Here is a 22282-nt window from a genome sequence, read left to right as displayed (position 1 = left end):
AGTATCTTGTTGCTCAAGAGACTCCATGGGGTGGTGGGACAAATATCCGTATCTCATGCACTACCTGGTAGCGGTTCAGATGCCCCAGCGGGGCATCTGATGTGGCGCATGTTGCTCCATCGAGCTTGGGGTGCCTGCTGCTATTGGCCAGTTGCGTCTCAGCTTGCGACGCAACGTCGCTGACTGACTGAATAAGACACTGGCAGCCTTTAGAGATCCTCGGTCAGCCTCACATTTGCAACACCTCCCACCGTCGAAGTCTCAACAGCCTGATAGCGGGATTGCGACTTTTCAAACACACTGGAGGCACACATCAGCAGCGCAGCAACGCCTCAATCCCAAGGTTGCAAGCGAAGAAACGAAGCAGCGTGAGGTTGTTCGTGCGTCCTGTCCTCCGTTGGCTCTAGGCTTCTGGCGCCGGTATCGAGTGACGTTGTTTCTACGGCCCGTATCGAAAAGTTGTTCCATCGAGTCGTTGGCTTTCCGACGCTCTCCTTGATGAGCGGCCAACTCTCTGCGCACGCACCATGAGGGTCAGGGGTGTTCTGCAGGTGGCGACGCTGCTGGCGTCGTCGGCCCTCTGGGCGGCACCCGTCGCCGCAAAGAACGACCGGCCAAATTTCCACACGAAGACGTTCGAGAACATACCAAGAAACCTGAACTACTTCCCCGACTCGGATGTCGTCCTGTTTCAAGACGCCGATGCCAACAATGTTTACCGCTCCGGCGACCACGGCGTGACTTGGGAGCGCGTGGACGCCATCCCGGAAGGCAAGGCCTGGCTGCTTTACATGCACCAGTTTGACCCGAAGCGGGCATATATTCTGACCGAGGGCACCACCCACTTCCGCACCAGCGACCGCGGAAAGTCATGGGTCAAGTTCGAGTCAGGCGCCGAGATGACCATGTTCCGCGGCGACATCCTCCAGTTCCACGCCGCCGACCCCGACCGAATCATCTTCAACGGCATGTCCTGCGTGGGACTCTGTCAAGAGGTTGCCATGTACACCACCGACGGTTTCAAGTCACCCGCCAAGGAACTGCGCAGGGATACAGATGGCTGCTGGTGGGCCAAGTCCTCGGACCTGTTCTCCACGGGTTCTGAAGATCTGGACAAGAATCGCATTTTGTGCATTGTCAGGGACGCCTATTCGCCCTTCAAGCAGGACAACCGCCTCCTGGTCTCCGACAACTTCTTCCAGGCCACCGACGAGAGTAAAGACATACAGGAGTTCGAGCCCAATCTCGACACGAACAAACCGGTGCAGGGCATCGTAAATGTTGCGGTGGTAAAGAAATATCTGCTGGTGGCGACCAGTTCCATGAACACGGACGAGATGGCTCTCTTCGTCACCGACGACACCAAGAAGTGGCACCGTGCCGTCTTCCCGGCGCCGCACGACACCCACGACCACCGGCTGATGCAGGAGGCTTACACGGTGCTCGAGAGCACCAACTACAGTATTCAGATTGATGTTATGACGACCCGACCATCCAACCCGATGGGTGTGATGTTCACGAGCAATTCGAACGGCACCTACTTCACCGAGAATATTGAGCACACCAACCGCAATCAGAGGGGGCATGTCGATTTCGAGAAGATCACCGGCATTCAGGGGATCTTCTTGGTGAATAAGGTCGATAACTGGGAAGAGGTGTCAAAAAAGGCCAGCGCCAAGAAGAAGGTTGTGTCCGAGATCACGTTTGACGACGGCCGGACTTTCGAGTCTGTGACAGCCGGTGGCAAGAGGATACACCTCCACTCGGTCACGGAGCTGAGCAATATCGGTCGTGTCTTCTCGAGCCCCGCACCCGGCCTGGTTATGGCCGTCGGCAATACAGGCGAATACCTGAAGGATTACTGGGAGGATGGCAATCTCTACGTATCCGACGACGCGGGTAAGACGTGGAGCAAGGCGCTGAACGGCCCCCACAAGTACGAGTTTGGGGACCAGGGTTCTATCCTCGTCGCCGTGCGCGACTCCAAGGATGCTGATGTCAGCGAGATCAGCTACTCGCTTGACCACGGACTTACCTGGGCGAAAGAATCTCTGCCCGATGGGCTGAAGATCCGGCCGTACATCCTCACGACCACACAAGAATCGGCCAGCCTCAAGTTCCTCCTGATCGGCCTGACGGACAAAGCCCCCCAGTGGCGAATTATCTCGATCGACTTCGACGGCCTTCACGAGGCGACTTGCAAGGAGGATGATATGGAAAAGTGGTCTGCCCGAGTGGACGACGACGGGAAGCCGACGTGCCTGATGGGCCACACTCAGACGTTCAGCCGCCGCAAGAAGAAGGCCGAGTGCTTCCTGAAGCAGGAGTTCAAGCATGCGGTGGCAGAAACAGAGGATTGCGATTGCACTGACAAGGATTACGAGTGCGATTTCAACTTTGAGAGAGTGGATGGCAAGTGCGTCGCCAGGGGCCCCATCATCCCGCCGGAGGGAGCGTGCCGCGACGCCAAGCCGGACGACACATTCAAGGGCACGTCGGGATACCGCAAGATACCCGGAAACACGTGCAAACCGACGAAGCAGATGGACGAGAAGTACAAGGACGTCGACAGGAAGTGCTCCGAGACTGGGGGCAAGCCTTCGGCCCCCGCAACGGACAAGATTGAGCAAACGCAAAAGGTATTTGAGGATTATGATGCGTGGGAGAAGCACTACCTAGAGCGGGGTGACTCGAGCTCAGCCGAGGACGAGACCATTATCATGCGCGGAATCCAGGGATCGCACCGCGGGGCCATCCATGTCACTGATGACCATGGCAAGACCTGGCACACTCCAAAGGATCTCGAAGGCGAGAAGATTGTGGGAATCATCCCGCACCACTACTTCAAGGATATGGTCTTCTTCATCACCACCGGCAAGAAGGTTATCTACACCACAGACCGTGGTAGGACCTTCCACAGCTTCAAGGCACCTCACGAGCCAAACCCGCACGTTCTCCCTCTAGCCTTCCATCCGGACAAGAAGGACTGGCTGATCTGGATCGGCCAGAAGTGCGAGAAGAACGACGACTGCTACACGGTCGCTTCCTTCACCAAGGATCGCGGAGACCACTGGGAGACTGGGGCTCGGTACGCCCGGCGCTGCGAGTTCACCGGATCGAGCGCCTACAAGTATCCCGAGCGCAAGGAGGAGCAGATCCTCTGCCTCAAGCACGAGCGGGAAGACGTGGGCAAGGACAACCCGCTGATGCTGGTCTCGACGAATGACTGGTTTGAGAATGAGGAGATCCGCGGGAGGAACGTGAAGGAATTTGCTACCATGGCCGAGTTCATCGTGGTCGCCACCGAGAACACGACCAAGCAGACCCTGCAAGTCAGCGCAAGTCTCGACGGCGCTATCTTCGCCGACGCCCGTTTCCCTTATGGCTTCGAAGTCCCGCACCAGCATGCCTATACCGTGCTTGACAGCTCGACGCATGCTGTCAACCTGTTCGTGGCCACCGACGTGGCCGAGGGTCGCACGGTTGGCACCATCCTCAAGAGCAACTCGAACGGAACCTCGTATGTAGTCAGCGTGAGGGACGTCAACTGTGACGAAGACTTCTACGTTGACTTTGAGAAAATGCTCGGCCTGGAGGGCGTTGCCTTGGTGAATGTGGTCGCCAACCCCGGCGAGAAGGGCAGTGCTCCCAAGAAGCTGCAGACCAAGATCACACACAATGACGGTGCGCGCTGGGCGTATTTGCCGACACCTGACAATGACGATTTCGGCAAGTTCCCCTGCCAGTCTGGCGGCGACGAGAAATGCGCGCTGCACATCCACGGCTATACGGAGCGTGGGGACCACCGCAAGACCTACTCGTCACAGGGGGCCGTCGGTCTGATGTTCGGATGGGGCAATGTTGGCGAGTCGCTGGGCGCGCTCAAGGACGCTGACACGTTCATGACCACCAATGCCGGCATCACGTGGAAGCGCGTCAAGCAAGGCCGGTGGACCTGGGCGATCGGCGATCAGGGCGCAGTCATCGTCCTCATCCAGACAACCCCGGCGGCCGGCGCAAAGAAGACAAAGACCGTTTTCTACTCGCTCGACCAAGGCCAGACCTGGCAAGAGCATCAGTTCTCTGACGAGGAGGTCGAGGTCTGGGATGTGACCACCCTCCGCTCCGGCAGCTCGCGCAACTTCCTCCTTTGGGGCAAGAACAGCAAGGGCGCTTTCACCCTGAACCTGGACTTTTCCGGCTTCACCGAGCGCATGTGCAAGCATGACGACGATCCCGGAAAGTCGGACTACTACATATGGTCGCCAAGCCATCCCCTGCAGCCCGATGGCTGCCTTTTCGGTCACGTCTCTCAGTATCTGCGTAAGAAGGATGACAGGAAATGCTATAACGACTTCAAACTGCAACCCCTCTACAGCAAGAAGAATTGTACCTGCACGCGGGAGGACTTTGAATGGTAAGCGACCGCATCCGTTCCCTGACGTGCCCACCACATACTGACGCGCTCTCCCTTCTCAAGCGATTACAACTACGAAATGGACGGATTCGGCCAGTGCAAGCTCGTCGCCGGTCTCCAACCCAAAGACCCGCAGATCTGGTGCAAAGAGCACCCCGACGCTATCGAGTACCACGAGCCGACGGGCTTCCGCCGCATTCCGCTCACTACGTGTGTCGGCGGCCGCGCCCTCGACAAGGAATCCCCCGTGCACCCCTGCGCGGGCAAAGAAGACGAGTTCGATCGTGCGCATCGCGCCTCTGGCATTGCCATCTTCTTCGCCATCACCGTCCCGTTCGCCCTGGCCGGCGCCGCGGGCTGGTGGGTCTGGCGGAACTGGAACGGCAAGTTCGGCCAGATCCGCCTTGGCGACCAGGGGAACGCCATTTTCGAGGCCGATCGGCCCTGGGTTAAGTACCCTGTCATCGCGCTCAGCGCCGTGGTGGCGGTCATCGTAGCGATGCCTGTCGTTGCGGGCGCCTTGTGGAGGAGTGTGAAGGGTCTCGGAGAGAGGCTGGGGCTCGGCTCTGGAAGCGGCGGCGGCGGGAGGGGGAGATGGAGCAGGCTTGGGGGTGGGACGAGGAGATTTACGACGAGGGATAGCTTTGCGAGGGGCAGTGGCGATTACGCGATTGTGGATGACGACGAGGGTGAGTTGCTTGGGGAGGATAGCGATGAGGAGGTATAGTCTGCCTCGTCCGGGTATATCTTGACTCGCCTTGGGCAATATGTACTAGGGTTCTCTTGGCATGTCGTAACCATGCTTCTTGGACATGATAGAAAGATGGATGTGTGATGGAATATAGTGTATGACGCCGGCGGTTCAAATTGGCACTGTGGGGTTGCATATGGTATAGGAGCGCGTGATTTTGGCTGAGATATATAGAAAAAAAAATTGCTTGAGAAAATACGATCAAGCAGTCAGTGTACATTGCGAATTTTTGTTCTCTACCTATATACTATTAAAAAGCTCCATCGTGAGATGCTCAACCCGTGTATGCTTTTATGGAAACAAATCAGCCAACCGACTAGATGCATCTAAGAGAGAAAACCCGCCAAACGCCTTGCAAGGTCCTAAGAGAGCAAAAGAGACCTCCTTCGCCGAGTGCAGCACGTCCAAAGGCTGCCATGAGGGATTGATTCGTAGGCTTTAATGAGATGTCATGGTGGTCGATATGATAATGAGGGAAAGAGCGTGAAACGGTAGGGTGTACAATACCCAGGCGGCGTCGACAGTCGGGAACCTGAGAGGTAGGTGATGCGTTTGCGGAGCCTCATACTCTTCGTACGCGGTTCCAAATCCGCCTCATGACGCCCTTCTCAGCCGCGGTTTCATTCCAATGATCGACATCACGGAAGTTATCCAAGCTCTCCTTCTGGGATCCGTTTCCGGGGTAAGCGCCTCTGGTTTCGGCGGCGAGCGACGCTGGGGCCGTTTGCTGGCGGCTATGCTGTTGGTAGGCCTGCCTCTGCTGCCAGCCGTACATTTCGTCGTCGGGGGTACGAAGGTCCGGTCGTGTGAGCGTCATACGCAGTGTCATCTCGCGCGACGAGGCAGGTATCTGGGCGTAGCAGGTCCCCTCTGGAGATTTCCTTCCGAAATCTCTGCCGTTGAGAACGCCGGCCGAGGCTAGCCGTGCGTGGCGAGGACCGTGAGCTCTGGGCTCGAGAGGCTCCGGTGTCTTCGGCGAGTCCGGATCGGACAATGAGGGTTGATCGCTGTTGAGCGAGAGGTGGTCATCGTCATCGGCCAGGAACGTGCGCATGTCCGAAGAGCAATCTGCCGGTTTCAGCATCGCGGGTGCAGCTGACAACCCGTCTGTCGACGGAAACCCGAACTCGACAGCCTCATCAAACTTCTGCGGCGAGGCTAGGTAGACCCGCAACTTTAACCGGGCCTCAGGATCTTGGTAATGCGCTGCAGCAGGGTCGAATGCTGTGATGGACGGCCCGGGTGCATGCTTCGGCGCGATCAGAGACAGAGTGCGTGACTTGCGCCTCATGTGAGTCAATCCGTTTGAAACATTCCCCGTCGGGCTGTGGACGGGAGGTGCTGTCATCGCATCCTTGGTTCCAGGTCTGGACGATGAAATCGAGCTCCGACGGCCAAACGGAAGCTTGGAGACCGACATGCGTCGGCGGAACGAGGGTCGTTGGTTTGCGTTCGGCGTACCTTCCCGCCGTGTACCTTCCCGCAGGTTCGCATGGTAGTCGTCCAAGAAGAAGCGTAAATCTAGGTCCTCTTCCTCATCCAGCCATCGAAAGCTCTCGTAAAACGACTGAGGTACCTCGCCGTCGCGGGACTGGTCAATGTCGGGCCTCCCGAGTCCATCATGCGAGTCCATGCTGTTTCGAGTGGGAGAAAGAGGAGGGGTGAGGCCGTCAGCAGCTGTTGACAAGGTCCCTCTGCTAGCTTGCTGCTTGAGCTTATATATGGCCTCGTCCGCCGCGTCGAGGATGACGCTCGCACGCTGGCGTCCCGCAAGGACCATATGCTCCTCAGTACGACGGGTGTCTGCTTCCTGCGTTGCTTCTGCATCCAAGAGCGACGAATCAGAAATTGAGCATTGAGACCCGGTCGGCGATCCCTGGCGATGTCGGTCTCGCTGAGGCTTCCGGCGCTTGAAATTTGATACGTCGTCGTAGTGGCGTGAGATACCGTCCACAAGGCCGGATTCTCGAGCAAAACGCAGCCGCTCGAGTGTTGAGAAGTACTATAAGGGGGGGGCAACACCGTATTAGTGACTGATCAAGTAGGACTGGTTCTGATAAGAGCAGAAGCCCAAGCGAAGTAGCCAAGCTGGGCCGCCTCCCGCGCTTGGGTTATCGAGCAACGCCATTCGCGAATAGCAAGCTGCTTGTATGCAAGGAACGCCCGGCACCCGGCAGCCAGCAGGGAGGGGAAAGGGGCTAGCGATGCGGGACCTGCAGGTGCCGAGGGCCATAACGCGTGTGATGGAGCTGCACCTTCCCCCCCCCCCCCCCCCGTGCGGAACAGCGCGAACCAGACACGAAGCAACCATGCATGCAATGCGCAATTGGTGAGCACTCTCACCACATTTGGTTGCCACGCAAGACAGATAGTCAGGGCTTTTGTTCCCCTGGTACACACCCTCACCTGTGGCCACCAACTTGCTGGAGAGAGTACGACAGCTTGGCTCCTGCTGTCAGGTCCAATCCAGAGCTGGGAGTCGGGATACCCTGATGTGCAAACTCCCACAGTTACCAGGTAGGACATGGTAGGTCCCTGTTCACCATGGAGATGGAGGATCGGAGGGCAGGTGCAACCCTCACGGTGCCGACGGGGAAAGCTCCCAACGCAGGACCAATTCCATTGGTTGTCGTTGGTGTGAAACCAAAACTTCGGCTGCAGGCCCAGCACTTGCAGGATAAGCCAATGATGACGAGCCGGACCGTGGAGGGGAACGGTTCGAAATGGGTCGCGTGCCAAGCCGACTCGGAGCATCCATGGATAACGCGGGATCCCGCATCGACGGTAGACTCTGGCCCGAGCACCGCGGCGCGGCTCTCTCATCGTGACTGTGCATTGCTCGAGAAGTGACGAAAGCGAGCCCAACGGCCAGAACATACCTTTCTCTGGATTGCTAGCGGCAGAGCCTCGAACTCTTCTCGTGTCATCTGGGGGACGCCGGTAGTTTGGGGTTGCCGTTTTTGGTTGCTGTTGGACCTCGAACGACCGGATCGTTTCGGGCTGCTCCTGCTGCTCGCCTTGCGCTCCGCCGAACGGCAGCCCCGCCCCAACAACCTGCGTCCTTCTTCATCGTGGTGATTGTGCGCGTCGGTGTGATGGCGGTGATTCCGTCTGCCCCACCGCGCAAAACTCAGAGGACCTGTGGCCGGTTCACTCCTGCCACTGCCTGCTGAGCTCGGGGGCAGCTGCGCAAAGTCGATCCTCGAACCTGATGGGGATTGGATTTGGGTCGATGTCGACAATGAGAAGTAGTCGGCCATGCTGGGAGCTAGGAATTCGTACTCGACCGGAGCATCGAGGGTCGGGCCCGGCATGGTGCCTTGCGTCTCCCCGCTACTCGTAACGAGGTCGGACGAGCCCGAGCTGAAGGCGTTGCTTGATTTGGATGCCGAAGGGCTGAGGTAAAACGTATATGGGAGGCAGTTGGCGTGGGGCGTGAGATTCGAGTTGATGCTCCGGCTGAAGTCTCGATCCAAGAGAAGACAAGAGGAGAAAAGATCCAGGTGGAAGATGAAGGAGGAGCTGTTGTTGGTGAAGAAAGGGAGTTGCAAGCTGGGGCTGCTGGGGTCCAAGCTCGAGGTCGTCTGGGGGGTCAAGGGTGCTTCCAGAGTCGGATGAGCTGGTGGGGACGGGGAAGCTGTTCCTGGTTCATCAAGTTCTTCTCGAATCAATCCCGGCACGTCACGGGTACCGTGGGCGTCAATGGCGCTCATCACTCCATTGACTCCATTGCGAGTCCCCGGACTCGCCGATCTGGAAAGAGTGCCATTCCTCTCTGGGACAGCACGAGAAACGCCCTGGCGACCCATCTCGCTACTGGCTGTTGGCGGCGAAGCTCCCCTGTTGTTTGTTCAAGGGTCCAACCACTTGGGAGCGGGCCTGGTGGGTAGCCAAGCCAAGACCGCCGGTGACGATCCAGGGGTTCGCGCTCAGCCTCCAAATGGAAGACGAGCCGTTCTCGAAGGTGGGGTTCCAAAAAAGAGAGCCGAGCTGCTGATTGCCCGAGATCGTTCGATGGGCTCACTGCCAGTGGCTTGAAGAAGTTGTGAAGTGGTTGCCGACGGACACGTTGTGCGTCAAGGAAAGATCATGCATCTCTGGGGCCTTCTTGTGCTTCTGTTCCCGTATCGACCGCACATTACCCAAGGCAATTAATTTGGTGCCATAGTAAACTAATCCTCTGAAGTTGGGAGTCCTGCTTACAAGCTCCTCCTGTCGCATGGTTTTGATGCAGAATCTCGGGACGATCCCGAGTCCTCAGTCCTTGAAGCCTGTTGCCGACGCAATCCCAGTACGTTAAGGCACAATAACGTATAGGATCTGGCCTATCCAGGCAAGCCAAGACGGGATGCTTAGGCCTTGCACAACCCGTTAGTTCCTGCGCTTCTGATACTATTCTAGTACTGCGTAACTATCATACATACATAAGTGAAGTACTACTCCGTTGTATCCGTATCTCGGCACAAGACATAATTATATGCCAAGTTGTGAGTTCATGGACCCCACCAGTGCGCAAGATGTCTCGGTCCGGAACGTTGATGCGGCATCCCGCTCAGGGAATGTGCGGGACCAGCAGCTCCGCTTAAGTACCAGGTAGTCAGCGTGGGACGCGGGATCAGAAGTGAGGAATGGATGTTTATTACGAGGCCTACACAGTAATATGTGCTGGTGGGCCGGGGTAGTGTACGTGAACAGATACATCACAGCATCACCAACAACCTCTGGTCACTTTTTTTGCAGTTTGCACTCGGCTTGCACAAGTGGAAAATGTGTCAGCGAGCGGTTGCTGCGGTTGCTGTGTTGGCTGGCGGGGTGCGGTGCTTGGGATCTTGAAGGATCTGTGCAGCAGCTTCCCCCGCGGGCCTCAATGCTACTGTCGTATTGTTCTTGAAGCTGCACCGTCAACAAACGAAAGCGTGTTCGGAGCCTGTGAGGTCCATAATCCTCCCCTCACCCTCGTGACGGTCAGACGCCTCACACGTGGCGAGCGGTCAGTCCAAATCCTATGCTTGGCTCCACAGCATGACCGCATCTCGACCGCAGCGAAGTCACGATCTGAAACAACAGTACATACAGTAGCGCAGAATCGCGATCCCTCCCTGGATACACATTCGCGCAAGGGGATATCGTGAGACTTTTACCGCCATTTCGTGTTGCCAACACTAAGGTGGGTTGTGCCCCGTTCCACGATCCGAATCTCAGAGGCTAGCGCTGAATTCGGATGTGAGTCCCGGACATATCAGATCGAGGAGTACTCGTTCGCGGGATATTCCATTATTAGCTCACCTCTCTTTGGAGCTGGAGCACTTGCTGCAGCACCTGGGAACAAAACAGTAACTATCTCACCTACCCTACTGGAATAATGTTAGTATGTCAAAAGACACAGCGCGCGGAGAATGTCGTTTCCCAGTGCATCGGGCCCCGTGCGAGGCAGCGGCGCGGCACATCCAGCTCGCGCAACCTCGCGTCGAGATTGGAGTTTATGCGCGATGTATTCTTACCCCAAGCAATATGTAAACTTGAACCCGCAGAATCCGCTCAGTCGAGTCCTTCTCAGCGCACCCAGACACCTAAACTACCTTACTCAATTTGACAAAGGTACTTCCGACACCAATTCCGAAATCCTGCTCGCTCTATCCTTGTATTTTACAGAGCGACCTAGTCGCTCCGTATAATGACGTGCGCTCCGTGGGGATGGTCTTTAGCGCTCGCGTTGCAAGTGCATCTACATCCCCGAGTCCAGAGTGGTTGAGAGACAACCCAAGAAGTGTCGATCGCGGTCAAGTGCTTCGGCCACTGCATTTGATGCTCGGCACCAACCGCTTATTAAAAGGAAGCAGGAAGTATAAGAGAGGTTGCGTATATTAGCTAGGTTAAGGTTGATGTTGGCCCTGCCTTGCGTGATCTCGCACAAACCACTAAAGTCATCCCCGGGGTACTAACATAGCCCAAAGAGGTCAGTAGCGTTATACTGATTAATCAAGTTCTTGAAGCTATCCATAAAACGAAGTTCGGATCCTCCCATTAAGAGATCGTCCCTTTCCGAATAGCGGAATTTAGTTGGTCGGAACTGGCCGGTAGGCGAATAAGCCCAGATAGCTAGCTGCGGGCGTTTCATCCCCCATATAGAATCCTCTGGCCAAGGGACGGATGTGCCGTCGTAGTCAACAAGTATGTCTACGGGAGAGATCAAACTGGTAGTGGAGCATGGATAATCCAAACTTGCATTCTATACCGTGCTTAAGAAACCTCTAAAGGCAGTCTTCATCAGCTCATCACCATCCAGGGCGATGAACTTGGTGCGGGTAGCCTCAAGGGTTGGAAGGCTCTGGAAATGTTCGACGGAGTACTCCCTAACCGCTATAATGAATTGTACAAGAGGTTCGTGCTTGCAGGTTGAATGCTGAACTACGTCAAGCGATCGCCTACGGTTACCCGTTTGGGCTGTACCTATGCGGGCCCGTGGTGTTCTGGGTAGCCTAATGTGTTGGAAATACGGGGCGACTAGGCGCCTGGAACTAGGTAATCTAGGCATATATAGTAAGCTGTCGGCACTACCCCTGGCTAAGAACAATATCTGGCAACGGATACGTTGTTCAGCGCCGTCGACTACCCCTATCTGCGATGCCGCAGGGAGGGCGCAACGGACGCGCGGCGCACAATGCGAGGGTGGTCCGCCTGCAACACACCCATAGACTGCCTAGTCTGAAGCCATGGCCAAGATCCCCTCCGAATCCCAAGTACAAGTTCCATGGTATGGATCTCGCAAGACGAGACGAGCGATACCTTGTCCAAGCAAGACGCCCCCGCCCCTGCACTTCGTACATCCTTTGGGGGTTTGTCAGGCCCCAATGACGCAGTGCCTAACGACACCGGACCAATAACTAATCTCTTTCGTCGTCGGCACGTGCGGCGGCCTTTCTAGGTGTCAGGGAAGCTATTGCTGTAGCTCCCTCTCCCAGTCAGCTTGGCAGGATATCCTTATTCTCTTCAGCCAGTTCCAGAACTGACCTTGGCCAGAGATCTCGGCATAGCCTGGTTGCTGCTGCTCCCCCTACTGGGACTAGGCTCGTTCATCATCTCTGCAATGGTGCTACCGACTTGAAGTTTGTCCCGCAACCAGTTGGTATGGTAATAGCGTGCATTTCCGTTCGTCAAATGACGCTTGGACCGGCGGAGGTCGGACGCCGACGACGAAGAGTCGGAGGCTGTCAGTTGCGGCCGACGGCGCTTACCAGTCTGGGCGGTATGGGGCTCTGGGGCGCCGGACCGGAGAGACGCCTCACAGTCTCGGCAGCTAGTGAGGCAAGCGAGGACGAACTTTCATAGAGACGGGCTATCCCATGGCCACCGCCTCTGTCTCTGTCCCCTTCATCGTCACTTGACGCCCGCGGTGTCTGCGATGAACGCTGCGTTGAGGCGAGGTCAGGCTTCGGCGCTGCTTCGCGACACTCTTTCGCAGCGCTGCGGGATGGTGCCTCGATTATCAACATTTCGTTGGCTAGAAGTCGGCCAAGGCCGATTCGTCCTCCATGTGCAGCTTTTCGACGATGGCCTGACACCACCCAGGACCTTCAGCTAAGTCGAGATCCGGAAGACCAAAGCCAAATTTGTACACCATGACCCCGAGGGACCATATATCGACAGCACTCGTGTAAGGGTCTCTCTTAGCACGATGTCGGGTAGCCGCGTTGGCCTGAATCTCTGATGCGAGGTAGAGTTCAGTTCCGCACCGCGTCCGCAGCTCGTGGCCGTCTTTGGAGTGACCGAAGTCAGTAAGCTTGATGTGGATATGGTCGGCAGTGCGATGTTGAACCAGGATATTAGCCGGTTTAATATCGCGGTGAATGATGGGCGGGTCAAGTTCGTGAAGATACGCCAGTGCCGCAAGACCTTGGTCCAGGATCATGAGGACCTCGGCGGGTGAGAACTGTAACACTCTGCTCTGCCAGTGCAAGGTCCTGCCCTGCATATATTCGAGGTCCAGGGTGGGCAAAGATGACGAGAAGTCGTCAGCGACCAAGCGCACGATGTGCTCCTATCAGATGGTCAGGCATTCATATCTGACTGGCCGTCATAGACCAAGCGTGCCGCTTACGTGCGAGATTCTGCGCAACAGCCGGGCCTCTTGCCTCCACCTCTCGAGGTCGCAGTACGCACCGTCCACTGGCTGCTTGCGGGCATAGTCAACACCGGTGCTCACGTTGGAAACGCGCGTCACAACGGCAAAGGCGCCCTGACCAAGCGTCTTACGCTTCAGCCAGATGGCGCCTTCGCTCGGTGTTTGCATGCCTGTGTCGACGCCGGCTGTTGATTCACCGCCATCCAGGCCGAGCCCCGTCAGTGGAAGTTCGTGCGGGTCGACCGTGGCGCCCTGTCGGAACTGTGCTACTCTGGTGCGATAATCCTCGGGGTGATGATTACGAGGCGGGACGACGGCCCGGAAGCAGAGGTTGTCGTGCAGGTAGATTAGAATTTGCTGGCGGCCATCGGAGCGATCGGCGAAGTCGGCGCCGCTAAGAATCTAGGTGAAATACCGACGCTTCTCCCGTCCTTTACCGTCGTAGGTGACGGCAGTGCCGTCCACCCGCTTGCCTGTGCCCGGGTCGACATCGCGCACATCCTTCAGTACGAGACGGTCGTGCGCATCGAAGCAGATGATACACTGAAACCCACTGATGCCCTTCACATCGCGGGCTTTGGGCAGGCGGATGTTACAGCCCTCGGAGGTTCCCAAGGCGAAGCCAGACCGCAGTTTCCGACGATGATCATATCTCAGCTGGAGCCCGGGGTACGCCGCCTCTGGAGACCGATTCCTAGCGTCATCTTCGTCAGGCTCGGGCGTCTGGGACCAGTCATACTGACTCGTATCGTCGTGTAGTCGAAGCTGACGGGGAACGAATAATGGAGCATTGTGGGGGGATTCGGACCGTTATCATCGTAGCATCCGTGGGCGTGTCAACAATGGGGTATAGCGTGACAATGATATTGGGGTTGTCCATTATGTCAAAGCATGTCCTCGTAACTCATACCATGAGCAAAGGAATAGGGAAAGAAGGGTTGAACAGAAGGTTTTGCTAGTAGCTTTGAATCATTCACGAACCAGTTTGTTGTCGAGTCGGCTGGTTCCAGCCGCGCTCAGGCACCAGCCGCGGGGTTGTGTAATGGCATGTGATGTGCAATCCCGCCAACCCCATTCACCCATTCACATCCCATTCATCGTTGGGCAACTGGTCACGCCATCATCTTTTGTAACAACGATCAGCGCAAGCATCTTCAGAGACCGTAACCAAGCGCGAGAAGAATGAAGACGAACCCAACGCCAGCAATATGACCCCAAAGCTGCTACGTGCGAGCGAGGTCGCCGCTTTTACGGATGCCGAGCTTGACCACTATCTCGAAGCGAGTTGCTTGCCGAATGGCGACCGCATGGTCGAAGTTGAGGACCCGGACAATCTACTCGAGTCTTTCATCCACCGCCTGCGGTGCGAGCCGAAATCTGCCTCCGTTGCCATGGCGGGAGTGACTAATCGATGAACATACACTAGGGACCGCGTCCGTCCGCGCTCCAAGCTCGTTGACCTCGACCAAGTCTCGGCCCGCCTCCTCCAGCCAGCGCCGCCACGCCGTCGCTCCCTTTCTATCTCAAGCTCGGCGACATCATGCTCGGTGACATCAGAAGACATATTCCAAGAACACTTGCAACAAGAAAAAGAGGCGTACTACGAGCTCGCCAAAGACAGAGGCCGGCCCTTCTACCCGATCGAGCTGTTCCCAGACCTCTCTCGCCATCCCGAGCAATACCCCGAAATCGTGCGCTATTGGAGTGAGCCGTCGAAGCCATTCTGGAGGATCTTTGCGACTCAGCTTCTAAGATGGCAGCGTTTTCGCGACTTCCAAGAGCAAACCGAGATGAGTGGAAAGGGAGGATAGAGATCTATCAAAAAGAGATGTCAAGGCGCCTGGCATAGTACTCGATCACGCCGCCGCAGGTCGAATTTCAAGAGGACTGGACCCGACAGGATAGGGAGGACGTATCACTTCATGTCACGGGCAGCCGGTGTTACGTTGGAATCCCTGTGGCCTGAACTCTCCACCGAGCACAAGATTTCGATCAAGACACAGCTGAACAGCATATTTCGCGCGTTGCGCAAGGAGCACGGCGGCAGACCAAAGTTTGGTGGTTTTGTATCGGCCATCTGCAAAGACACAAGGAGGAACCAACGGGTGAGCGAGCCCACGATCCACACCGAGGCACAGTTCAACGACTTTCTGTGTGGCAAACCCGGGAGAGCTCCCACGGCCTGGATCACCACGATTCGGTCCGGGATGCGAGATGACCATCGCTTGGTTATGACGCACGGTGACCTTCATCCTCGGAATATTATGGTCCAGTGGGAGCGGGGTGCGGAGGACGGGGTCACTGGGAAGGGAGGTGAGAAGAAGATCCGAGTAACCGCGCTCATTGACTGGGAAATGAGCGGTTGGTACCCGGAGTACTGGGAGTTCGTCAAATCCTTGTCCACAATCAATACACGGGGGACGCTGTCCGATTGGTTTGAATATCTCCCCACCGACGCAATAAGAACATGGCCAGTCGAGCTATCCATCGACTCACTCCTCGAACGCTGGCTCGGATGATGCTGGCCGTCTAGCAGCCAAAGCCTTACAACATACACTAGTACCTGGTAAACATGGACGTTGGCGGACAAGGATTGGTGTCTCCACCACGGCGCGTATCTCATAGTGACATAGCAGAATCAACCAACGGGAGCGTTTAGTAGTACTGAGCATCAGGCTGAAGTATGATGTGGAAGCCGCTGCCAAGAGCCCCCCACCCTCTTTTCTTTCACTTTACTTTTCTTCTTTTTTGGTCCAGTAATGCAACTCAGCACATGGTAAGGATGATTGATGCTAATTCTATAGGGTGCCTGATGTCGCTGCTACACAGCACATCGCCCCCTGATGAGACTCGGCGAATCGCCAGCCAGTGTGTGAGTCCTGAACCTGTTGCAAGGGGCACTATAGGCTCCAATGCCCAAGGCAAGGAGACGGGGAGTTGTCCATCAAGCTCTCTCAGATGTACTTAAGGACCGAGTAACAGACTATAGTATTCACGAAGAAGCTCGTTTACTTCTCCAGTCATTCTCTCGTCGTCAACACCATCACACTGCGGATTCATCATAGCTTCATTCCCAACAGCTTTTCTTGTCCGGTGGCCGTGCTCCTACCGTTGCGTTGCCCTTCTTCGTCGCCCACGCGTTTGTCAGAGAAAGCCCTATTAATCTAGCATCTTCCATCCTTCGCCAATGCCTACCACCGTCTACATCGCCATCTACGACGTCTACGATGAGCGGGATCCAATCCACTGGGCCATCTTTCTCGAAAACCCCTCTGAAGGCAATGTCATTCTTCAGGTCAGCGACGAGAAGGGCGGTAGGGGCTACTACGTCGAGGAGCCCATTCCCGACAAAGAACCTCAACGCTCCTCGCGCCATATGACCTCCATCGAGGCTGGTACCATCAGCTCGGCCGATCATCAAAGCTTAGCGGTACAGCCCAACAAGTTTGGTGCTCTGACTTATTGCAACAACGACCACTTGAAAGTACTCCCATTACTTGACAGATGTTCGTTAGGAACGACAAAAGGACATACAATAGATCCACGCAATCTCCCCTCCTTCTTACTTCTCTTTTCCCCCTGTTAAAGATCTATTACGTGAAGTTCATCCGCGCCTTCCACATATCCTTGACGGTCTCAATGTCATAGCTCATCTCCTCGTTATCTTGGGCCTGCTGAAACACGATCCGCTTCGTGGCAACGTCGACAGAGGCCTTGGGCCAAGTATTCTTTTTGGTGAACAAGTCCTTGCTCGCCAGGTCAATCCTGTCCTTGGACCTGGACACCTCGAGCAAGCCGCTCACCATGTGGTCTTCGGTGGGTTTCTCTGGATCCTCGGCTGGTAACGGAAACGTGTACTTCCATCCCATTTTCTTGTTTTGCTCGTGAGCGTTATCGAGTGGGAACTCCTGTCCTTCGTAACGCACCGCGGGGACGTAATAGAGTGTCCAGCCGTTGAGGTGAGCGAGGTTGCTGTAGGAATTGGGATCCATGGTCCGGCCGCCCCAGGGAGCAGCGCTTCCCGGACTGTCCAGGCTGATCGAGCCGGGCAGAGTCTCCAGCTTGCCGTTGGCGAAGTTGAGCACGACGAAAGGGAACAACTGGTCTCGGGCGGGCGGGTCCCAGTTGCCCTTGACCTCGTTCCACGACCAGTTTTTGATGTTCTGGAGGTAGATCTTGTCGCTGGTGCGCCGTCGTTCCTGCAGCCGGATGCGAGAAGTGTTGAGCCCTTGCGGCTCGCCATCGGTGTTGACGTTGCCAGCCTGCTGGAAGGTCCAGAAGGTGCCGCGGATGCGCCAGAGGCAGCCCTTCCCCTCGTTAAGCTCGACATATCGGCAGTTACTTGCCGTGACGGCACTACTACCCTGGAGAAGGGTCGGATAGATCTCGCTCTGGGCGCTTTCCTGCGGCAGGGGCTGCGTCTTCTTTTTGCCGGTGGGGTGGTGAATCTCACACTCAGGAACGTCGGTAGGCTCCGTGTTGTCGTCGTTTATCAACTCAAGGATCTGACGGTAGGAGGGGTCCTCGTTTGTCCACGCGTTCAGGATCTTGTCCTCGGCTGCGCATTCCTCGAGAACCTTGCAGTCGCAGACATCGGCCATGGCATTGTACATCCATTGGTTGGCCGCGTCCAGGGCATTCTCCAGGGCCTTGTCGGCGTCGTGATAGTCTTTACTGCCTTCGTCTGCCGCATCCTGGTAGTTAACCCACGCCGACACGGCGCTTGCGACTTGTTCGTTGAAGGTGTCATAGACGCGCCCCAGCAGCTCCTGTTTCTTCATAGCGAAGCGCTGGGCGGCAAGCGCGTGGATGGCTCTGAAGAGAACGGCTCAGTCAGCAAGGTAGTGTTCTGTGTCCAGGGCGAGATGAAATTGGAAAGGCACGCGGCATACTTACTCTCTCAGCTTGCCCTTCACAACCTCACCGACAGCAGCGTCGGCGCCAAGAGCGAGACCCTCAGCCAGGATCCCAAGCGCCGCGGCACCTCTCGTGACCCATTTCAAGCGCTTCAGCGTTTTGGCGGCCTCCATGACGATAGGTGCATCGGCAAACTTGCCCCCTTTGGCAAATTCACTAGCATTCTGCACGCTGACCATGCGTGCGACCCGGGAAGCGTCGCCCATTATCTTGTTGAATTTACTGTCGCTGATGATGCCTGGCACACCGCCAAACCTAGGTCAGCTGGCCTTCTTCCGAAATCGTGGGATGTAGGGTTTTAATGGCGTACCGAGTGCACGTTTGACCTTCAGCTCTCTAGGGCCGGAGACGGTGAGACGGTACGTGAGGGCGTTCTTGAGGACCGTTACCTTGTTCGCCTTCTTCGCCCCTGATTTATATGCGAATCACCAGTCAGCCATAACTAGCGGTCTTAGAAGGGGAGCTCGGCGGAGTCACTTACCCAACTTTTCTCCATAAAACACCTTGGGGTGGAGAGTCCCATATGCGCCAACCGCCAGGCACAGAATCCCGAGACCGCCAACGGCCCAGTACATCTTGGACATGCCCTCCTGGGACGCGTCGAACAGGTCCATGGCCGTTTTGTCGACGTCTTCCATCAGGCTCACCATGTCTGCCTTCAGGGCTTCAATGGTAGGATAGCCCTTGGCCTGGGCACCCCTGAGCACGATCTCCTGGTACCAGTCGCTCTTGGACTCGAAGATGCTCTGGCTCCTATTCATGGCAAGCATGGCACTATCCATGGAATTGACAAGGGTATCACAGCGACGCTTGCGCAAGGCATTGTCTGTGCCGGTAGCCTTTGTCAGTGCTTGCTTGTCCCTGAATATCTAGGATACCTCTTACCTTGAAAGTCCATCTTGGCGTGGTGGCAGGTGTTGTAAGCGGCAAAAGTAAGAGGAATGATATGCCTTTCTGGGTATTGATCAGGCGGCTGATTGAGCTCAGTTGATCCTGTCGCGATTTCGACGAGGACGCGGAGATGTCTGCTCGCTTTATATGCTCAGAGCATCTCAGCATCCTTACCATGAGACATACTCCAACCCTCCCTTCTCGACTCTTGACCATTAAACCTCCCTTAATGCAATTCTTCTGCCATACTTCTTGTCCTAGTGATGGATGATGAGGATGCTACCCCAAGCTTATGCTCGGCGCCCAACTGGAGGGTGGCAGTCACAGTGCAAGCTGAGCCCGTCCAAGAGCTGGAAGACTGGGTCATTGGGACGGGATTTTCATGGTCCAAAAGCAAATGCCATCAGTGCGTCCGCTTTGGGTAGCCATTGCGGGCGGTGCGCCGAAGAAGACATTGGAAGGGCCAATGTGTTTAAGAAGGAGTGCCACACTGAGAAATACTCAGAGGACCACCGATGCAATGCCAAGGTGAGATCGTTATTGGAGCAACTGTGACTTGCTTGACAGCAGCTGTGATAAGGCCCTGATCCCGTCTCTACTGACGCCTGGTATTGGCTCCCATGCTTTGCCGATACTCAGATCTCTGACACTTGGCGGCTGCTGATTTTTGGTCTGACCATCTTTCGAGCGCGACCATTCATTGGAAGGCCCTTCTGCACGAACAGTAGTGCGTCACTATGGTTGCGACTGGCTGTGCCGTTAGGCAGAGCCAAGGAGGTGTAGGGTGAGCCTGTCCTCAGCGACAGTCCCTTCAGCAGCGGTCAGGCTCAACCGAGCCGGCAAACCTGCTTCTCTCCATTGCCGGTCGTCTCACTGACCCGAGACTGAACGGGATCTCATCCTTCCGCAGTGGTCACAACTATGAGTGGATTTCAATTATTCACGCATTGTTTCACCCCCTTTCTCCACTCTTCCCACTGCCCAAGTTTCCATACCACCAAGCACCCGCCAACTCGCACCATTTCAATCACCATCGCTCCTGCCATCCACCGTTCTAGTCTACACCCACCTGATCAGCATGGGTTTCAAATTTGGAGACTTGACGAGGGAAATCACCGAGACCGGCGCGCAAATCGCCAACACGTGCACCAAGGTAATAGAAAAGGCACCTTCCCTGGGCAATGAGATCGTCCACACAGCCTCTAAGGTAGGCGATAGCGTATCCGCCACCGGTGGCCATGTTGGCAACGCAATCTCGGACGGCATCAAAAAGCTTCCAGATGCCGGGCTGGACGAGAAGCTCAACAGCAAGAGCATCAACACGCTCGCCGCGAGCGTCGGAGATGTTGTGTTCCCCGATAACCCCAAGCTTCGACAGCGAGTCGAACAGTTGGATGCCGACTGCCGCCTTTCCGAAGCCCAGTTTAACAGGACTAAGAAAGACTTGTATGCCTTCCATCGCCCGCCCTCACACTGCTCCTTGGAGGCCCGCTAACTAGTAGGTGAAACAACAGCGAAAGACTAGAATATAGATCCCGTGTCGCCATTGCCAAGTATCTCAAAACACGCGGGTTCGACTCGCTAGAGTCCCTAGACCGTGAGGTCAGACGCGTGGCGACGGGGAAAGTGTTCGAGGAGTGGGGAAGGCTAAAAACAAAGTGAGGATCCATCTCTTTCCAATTCTACCAGTCTCTTACGGTCGGTTTGTTGACATAGTTAACTTCACCGTCCAGGATCGGAAGGGACCTCGCCATTGAGAATATGATCGAAACGATCTGCGGGATCGCCGCTCTTGGAGGGGTTACCGTGACGGGCAGCCTCGTTACTGTCGGCATGATCAGTGGGCCGGCCGGCTGGTCGGTTCTCGGCGCCATCGGGACCGCCAGCGCCACTATCGGAGGTGTTGTTTTTGTTGGCGCTCTAATCAAGGCAATGGAGCAGGAAGATGTGCGTTTACACCGTGGTGCTAAAGACAACCCCAATGCTTGGTGTTGAGGCGAACATCGTGTCACGACCCATAGGAACTCAAGCATCATATAAAACAGCTATACTATGCCCGTTCCGATCTGCGGCTCAACCTGAACCGTCTCAACGTTCTCGTTGACTGGTCAATAGCCTTCGGTGTGTACTGTCGTCTTGTTGTATTGAGCAGAGCTCTGACTGACATTCTCACAGCTGCCTGTCTAGACATGATAGACGACACGTCCTTCAGCAGCTTCGAATCGCTGTTGGCGCAGCTTGAGAAGAGGGACAGGTGGCGGTGGATGCCTTCCGAGGTTACAAAGGTATGTACAATACACTTCAAGTTGTTGGTAGCACGAGATTCGGTATTGTATTGACCAACTACCGTACCAGGAACTTGCCGCATATGATCGGATGCGCCAGGCCTGGACCAAGGCGGACCCTGAAGCGAAATACTAAGCTCGGCGATTCTCATGCCGGAACTTCACTAAGCAGGATCCTGGTAACACGACGATTAGGTAGAGCCATGGAATTGCGGCAAGCTAAAGGACCGAAAGTATAGAAAAACAGTGAATAGCAATGTTATGTAAATAAGTACCTTTAACCTAGACCAGTAGAATATAATATAAACCTACATCCTAAGAGGCCTTATAGGGTTGAATATTAACGTTTATAATAATAGTACTATCGTAATATATATCTAGCGCCTTATTAACCACCCTCTCGTTAAGCCTACTTGTCATGAACCAACCATATATAGCGGCCGGGTGGGGCGCGACCCCGGAACCCCGAGCCAATGGCCGGCAGGGACGGCAGGATCACCAAGATCAATCGGGAACTGGTGATCCCGGTGAGCGGCTCACCTACGATCACCGGGCCGAGGTGATCGCTAGTGATCCAGGTACGGAGATACCTAAGGGAGGAAGCTGTATATAGTTCTACCATTCTGCCACTCATTCAGATAGCTAGCTTCCTCAGTGAGCAATTCAAGCAGTAGCTTTCACCTACTATGCAGACATTGCGACTTGCATTGTCGTGAACCCTTTGGCTTCACCGAGACCTCTAGTCCGACCAGCAGATACCTTCGACCGGCGAACCCTTTCAGAAGCAGGACTGCCTGTGGTTTCGTCACATAACATCTTGCTTAGGCAGTCTATTATACTAAGTATATTATTATAGCTATAATAGTCCTTTAGTTATTTTTTAAAGTCTATCTTAATAT

The 22282-nt window shown here is 55.6% G+C and overlaps 7 protein-coding genes across 7 annotated transcripts; 4 read left to right on the top strand and 3 right to left on the bottom strand.

Moving 5' to 3' along the window:
* Positions 1-191: 191 nt before the first annotated feature.
* B0T15DRAFT_520886 (uncharacterized protein) lies at positions 192-5353 on the top strand. Its single transcript, XM_062868529.1, has 2 exons — positions 192-4417; positions 4481-5353. The coding sequence occupies exons 1-2, from the start codon at positions 528-530 to the stop codon at positions 5142-5144; spliced, it is 4554 nt and encodes a 1517-aa protein (XP_062727029.1). The 5' UTR covers positions 192-527; the 3' UTR covers positions 5145-5353.
* B0T15DRAFT_67752 (uncharacterized protein) lies at positions 5320-9141 on the bottom strand. Its single transcript, XM_062871191.1, has 2 exons — positions 8048-9141; positions 5320-7170 (listed from the first exon to the last, which is right to left on the bottom strand). The coding sequence occupies exons 1-2, from the start codon at positions 8975-8977 to the stop codon at positions 5731-5733; spliced, it is 2370 nt and encodes a 789-aa protein (XP_062727028.1). The 5' UTR covers positions 8978-9141; the 3' UTR covers positions 5320-5730.
* Positions 9142-12669: 3528 nt separating this feature from the next.
* On the bottom strand, positions 12670-14170 carry B0T15DRAFT_482318 (kinase-like domain-containing protein; the record flags this gene model as incomplete). The annotated part of the gene is made up of 4 exons (XM_062866093.1): positions 12670-13206; positions 13267-13692; positions 13741-14055; positions 14099-14170. 4 exons carry the CDS (start codon positions 14168-14170, stop codon positions 12670-12672), a joined length of 1350 nt encoding a protein of 449 aa, XP_062727027.1.
* Positions 14171-15197: 1027 nt separating this feature from the next.
* On the top strand, positions 15198-15809 carry B0T15DRAFT_388399 (uncharacterized protein; the record flags this gene model as incomplete). Its single annotated transcript, XM_062864445.1, has 1 exon — positions 15198-15809. A coding segment is annotated over one exon (612 nt), but the record flags the coding sequence as incomplete, so codon positions are not given.
* Positions 15810-16477: 668 nt separating this feature from the next.
* Positions 16478-16805, top strand: B0T15DRAFT_489865 (uncharacterized protein; the record flags this gene model as incomplete). The annotated part of the gene is made up of 2 exons (XM_062866636.1): positions 16478-16739; positions 16795-16805. 2 exons carry the CDS (start codon positions 16478-16480, stop codon positions 16803-16805), a joined length of 273 nt encoding a protein of 90 aa, XP_062727025.1.
* B0T15DRAFT_67639 (uncharacterized protein) lies at positions 16796-19235 on the bottom strand. The gene is made up of 5 exons (XM_062871190.1): positions 19093-19235; positions 18689-19033; positions 18518-18616; positions 18187-18445; positions 16796-18105 (listed from the first exon to the last, which is right to left on the bottom strand). Exons 1-5 carry the CDS (start codon positions 19103-19105, stop codon positions 16884-16886), a joined length of 1938 nt encoding a protein of 645 aa, XP_062727024.1. The 5' UTR covers positions 19106-19235; the 3' UTR covers positions 16796-16883.
* Positions 19236-19701: 466 nt separating this feature from the next.
* B0T15DRAFT_499248 (uncharacterized protein) lies at positions 19702-21740 on the top strand. The gene is made up of 6 exons (XM_062867333.1): positions 19702-20544; positions 20613-20756; positions 20832-21045; positions 21120-21219; positions 21274-21383; positions 21454-21740. Exons 1-6 carry the CDS (start codon positions 20177-20179, stop codon positions 21517-21519), a joined length of 1002 nt encoding a protein of 333 aa, XP_062727023.1. The 5' UTR covers positions 19702-20176; the 3' UTR covers positions 21520-21740.
* The last annotated feature ends 542 nt before the right edge of the window (positions 21741-22282 follow it).

The sequence above is a fragment of the Chaetomium strumarium genome, assembly GCF_033439665.1.
Source record: "Chaetomium strumarium strain CBS 333.67 chromosome Unknown B0T15scaffold_1, whole genome shotgun sequence".
NCBI classification, from domain to species: domain Eukaryota; kingdom Fungi; phylum Ascomycota; class Sordariomycetes; order Sordariales; family Chaetomiaceae; genus Chaetomium; species Chaetomium strumarium.
This window is presented reverse-complemented; position numbering and strand designations above follow the sequence as displayed.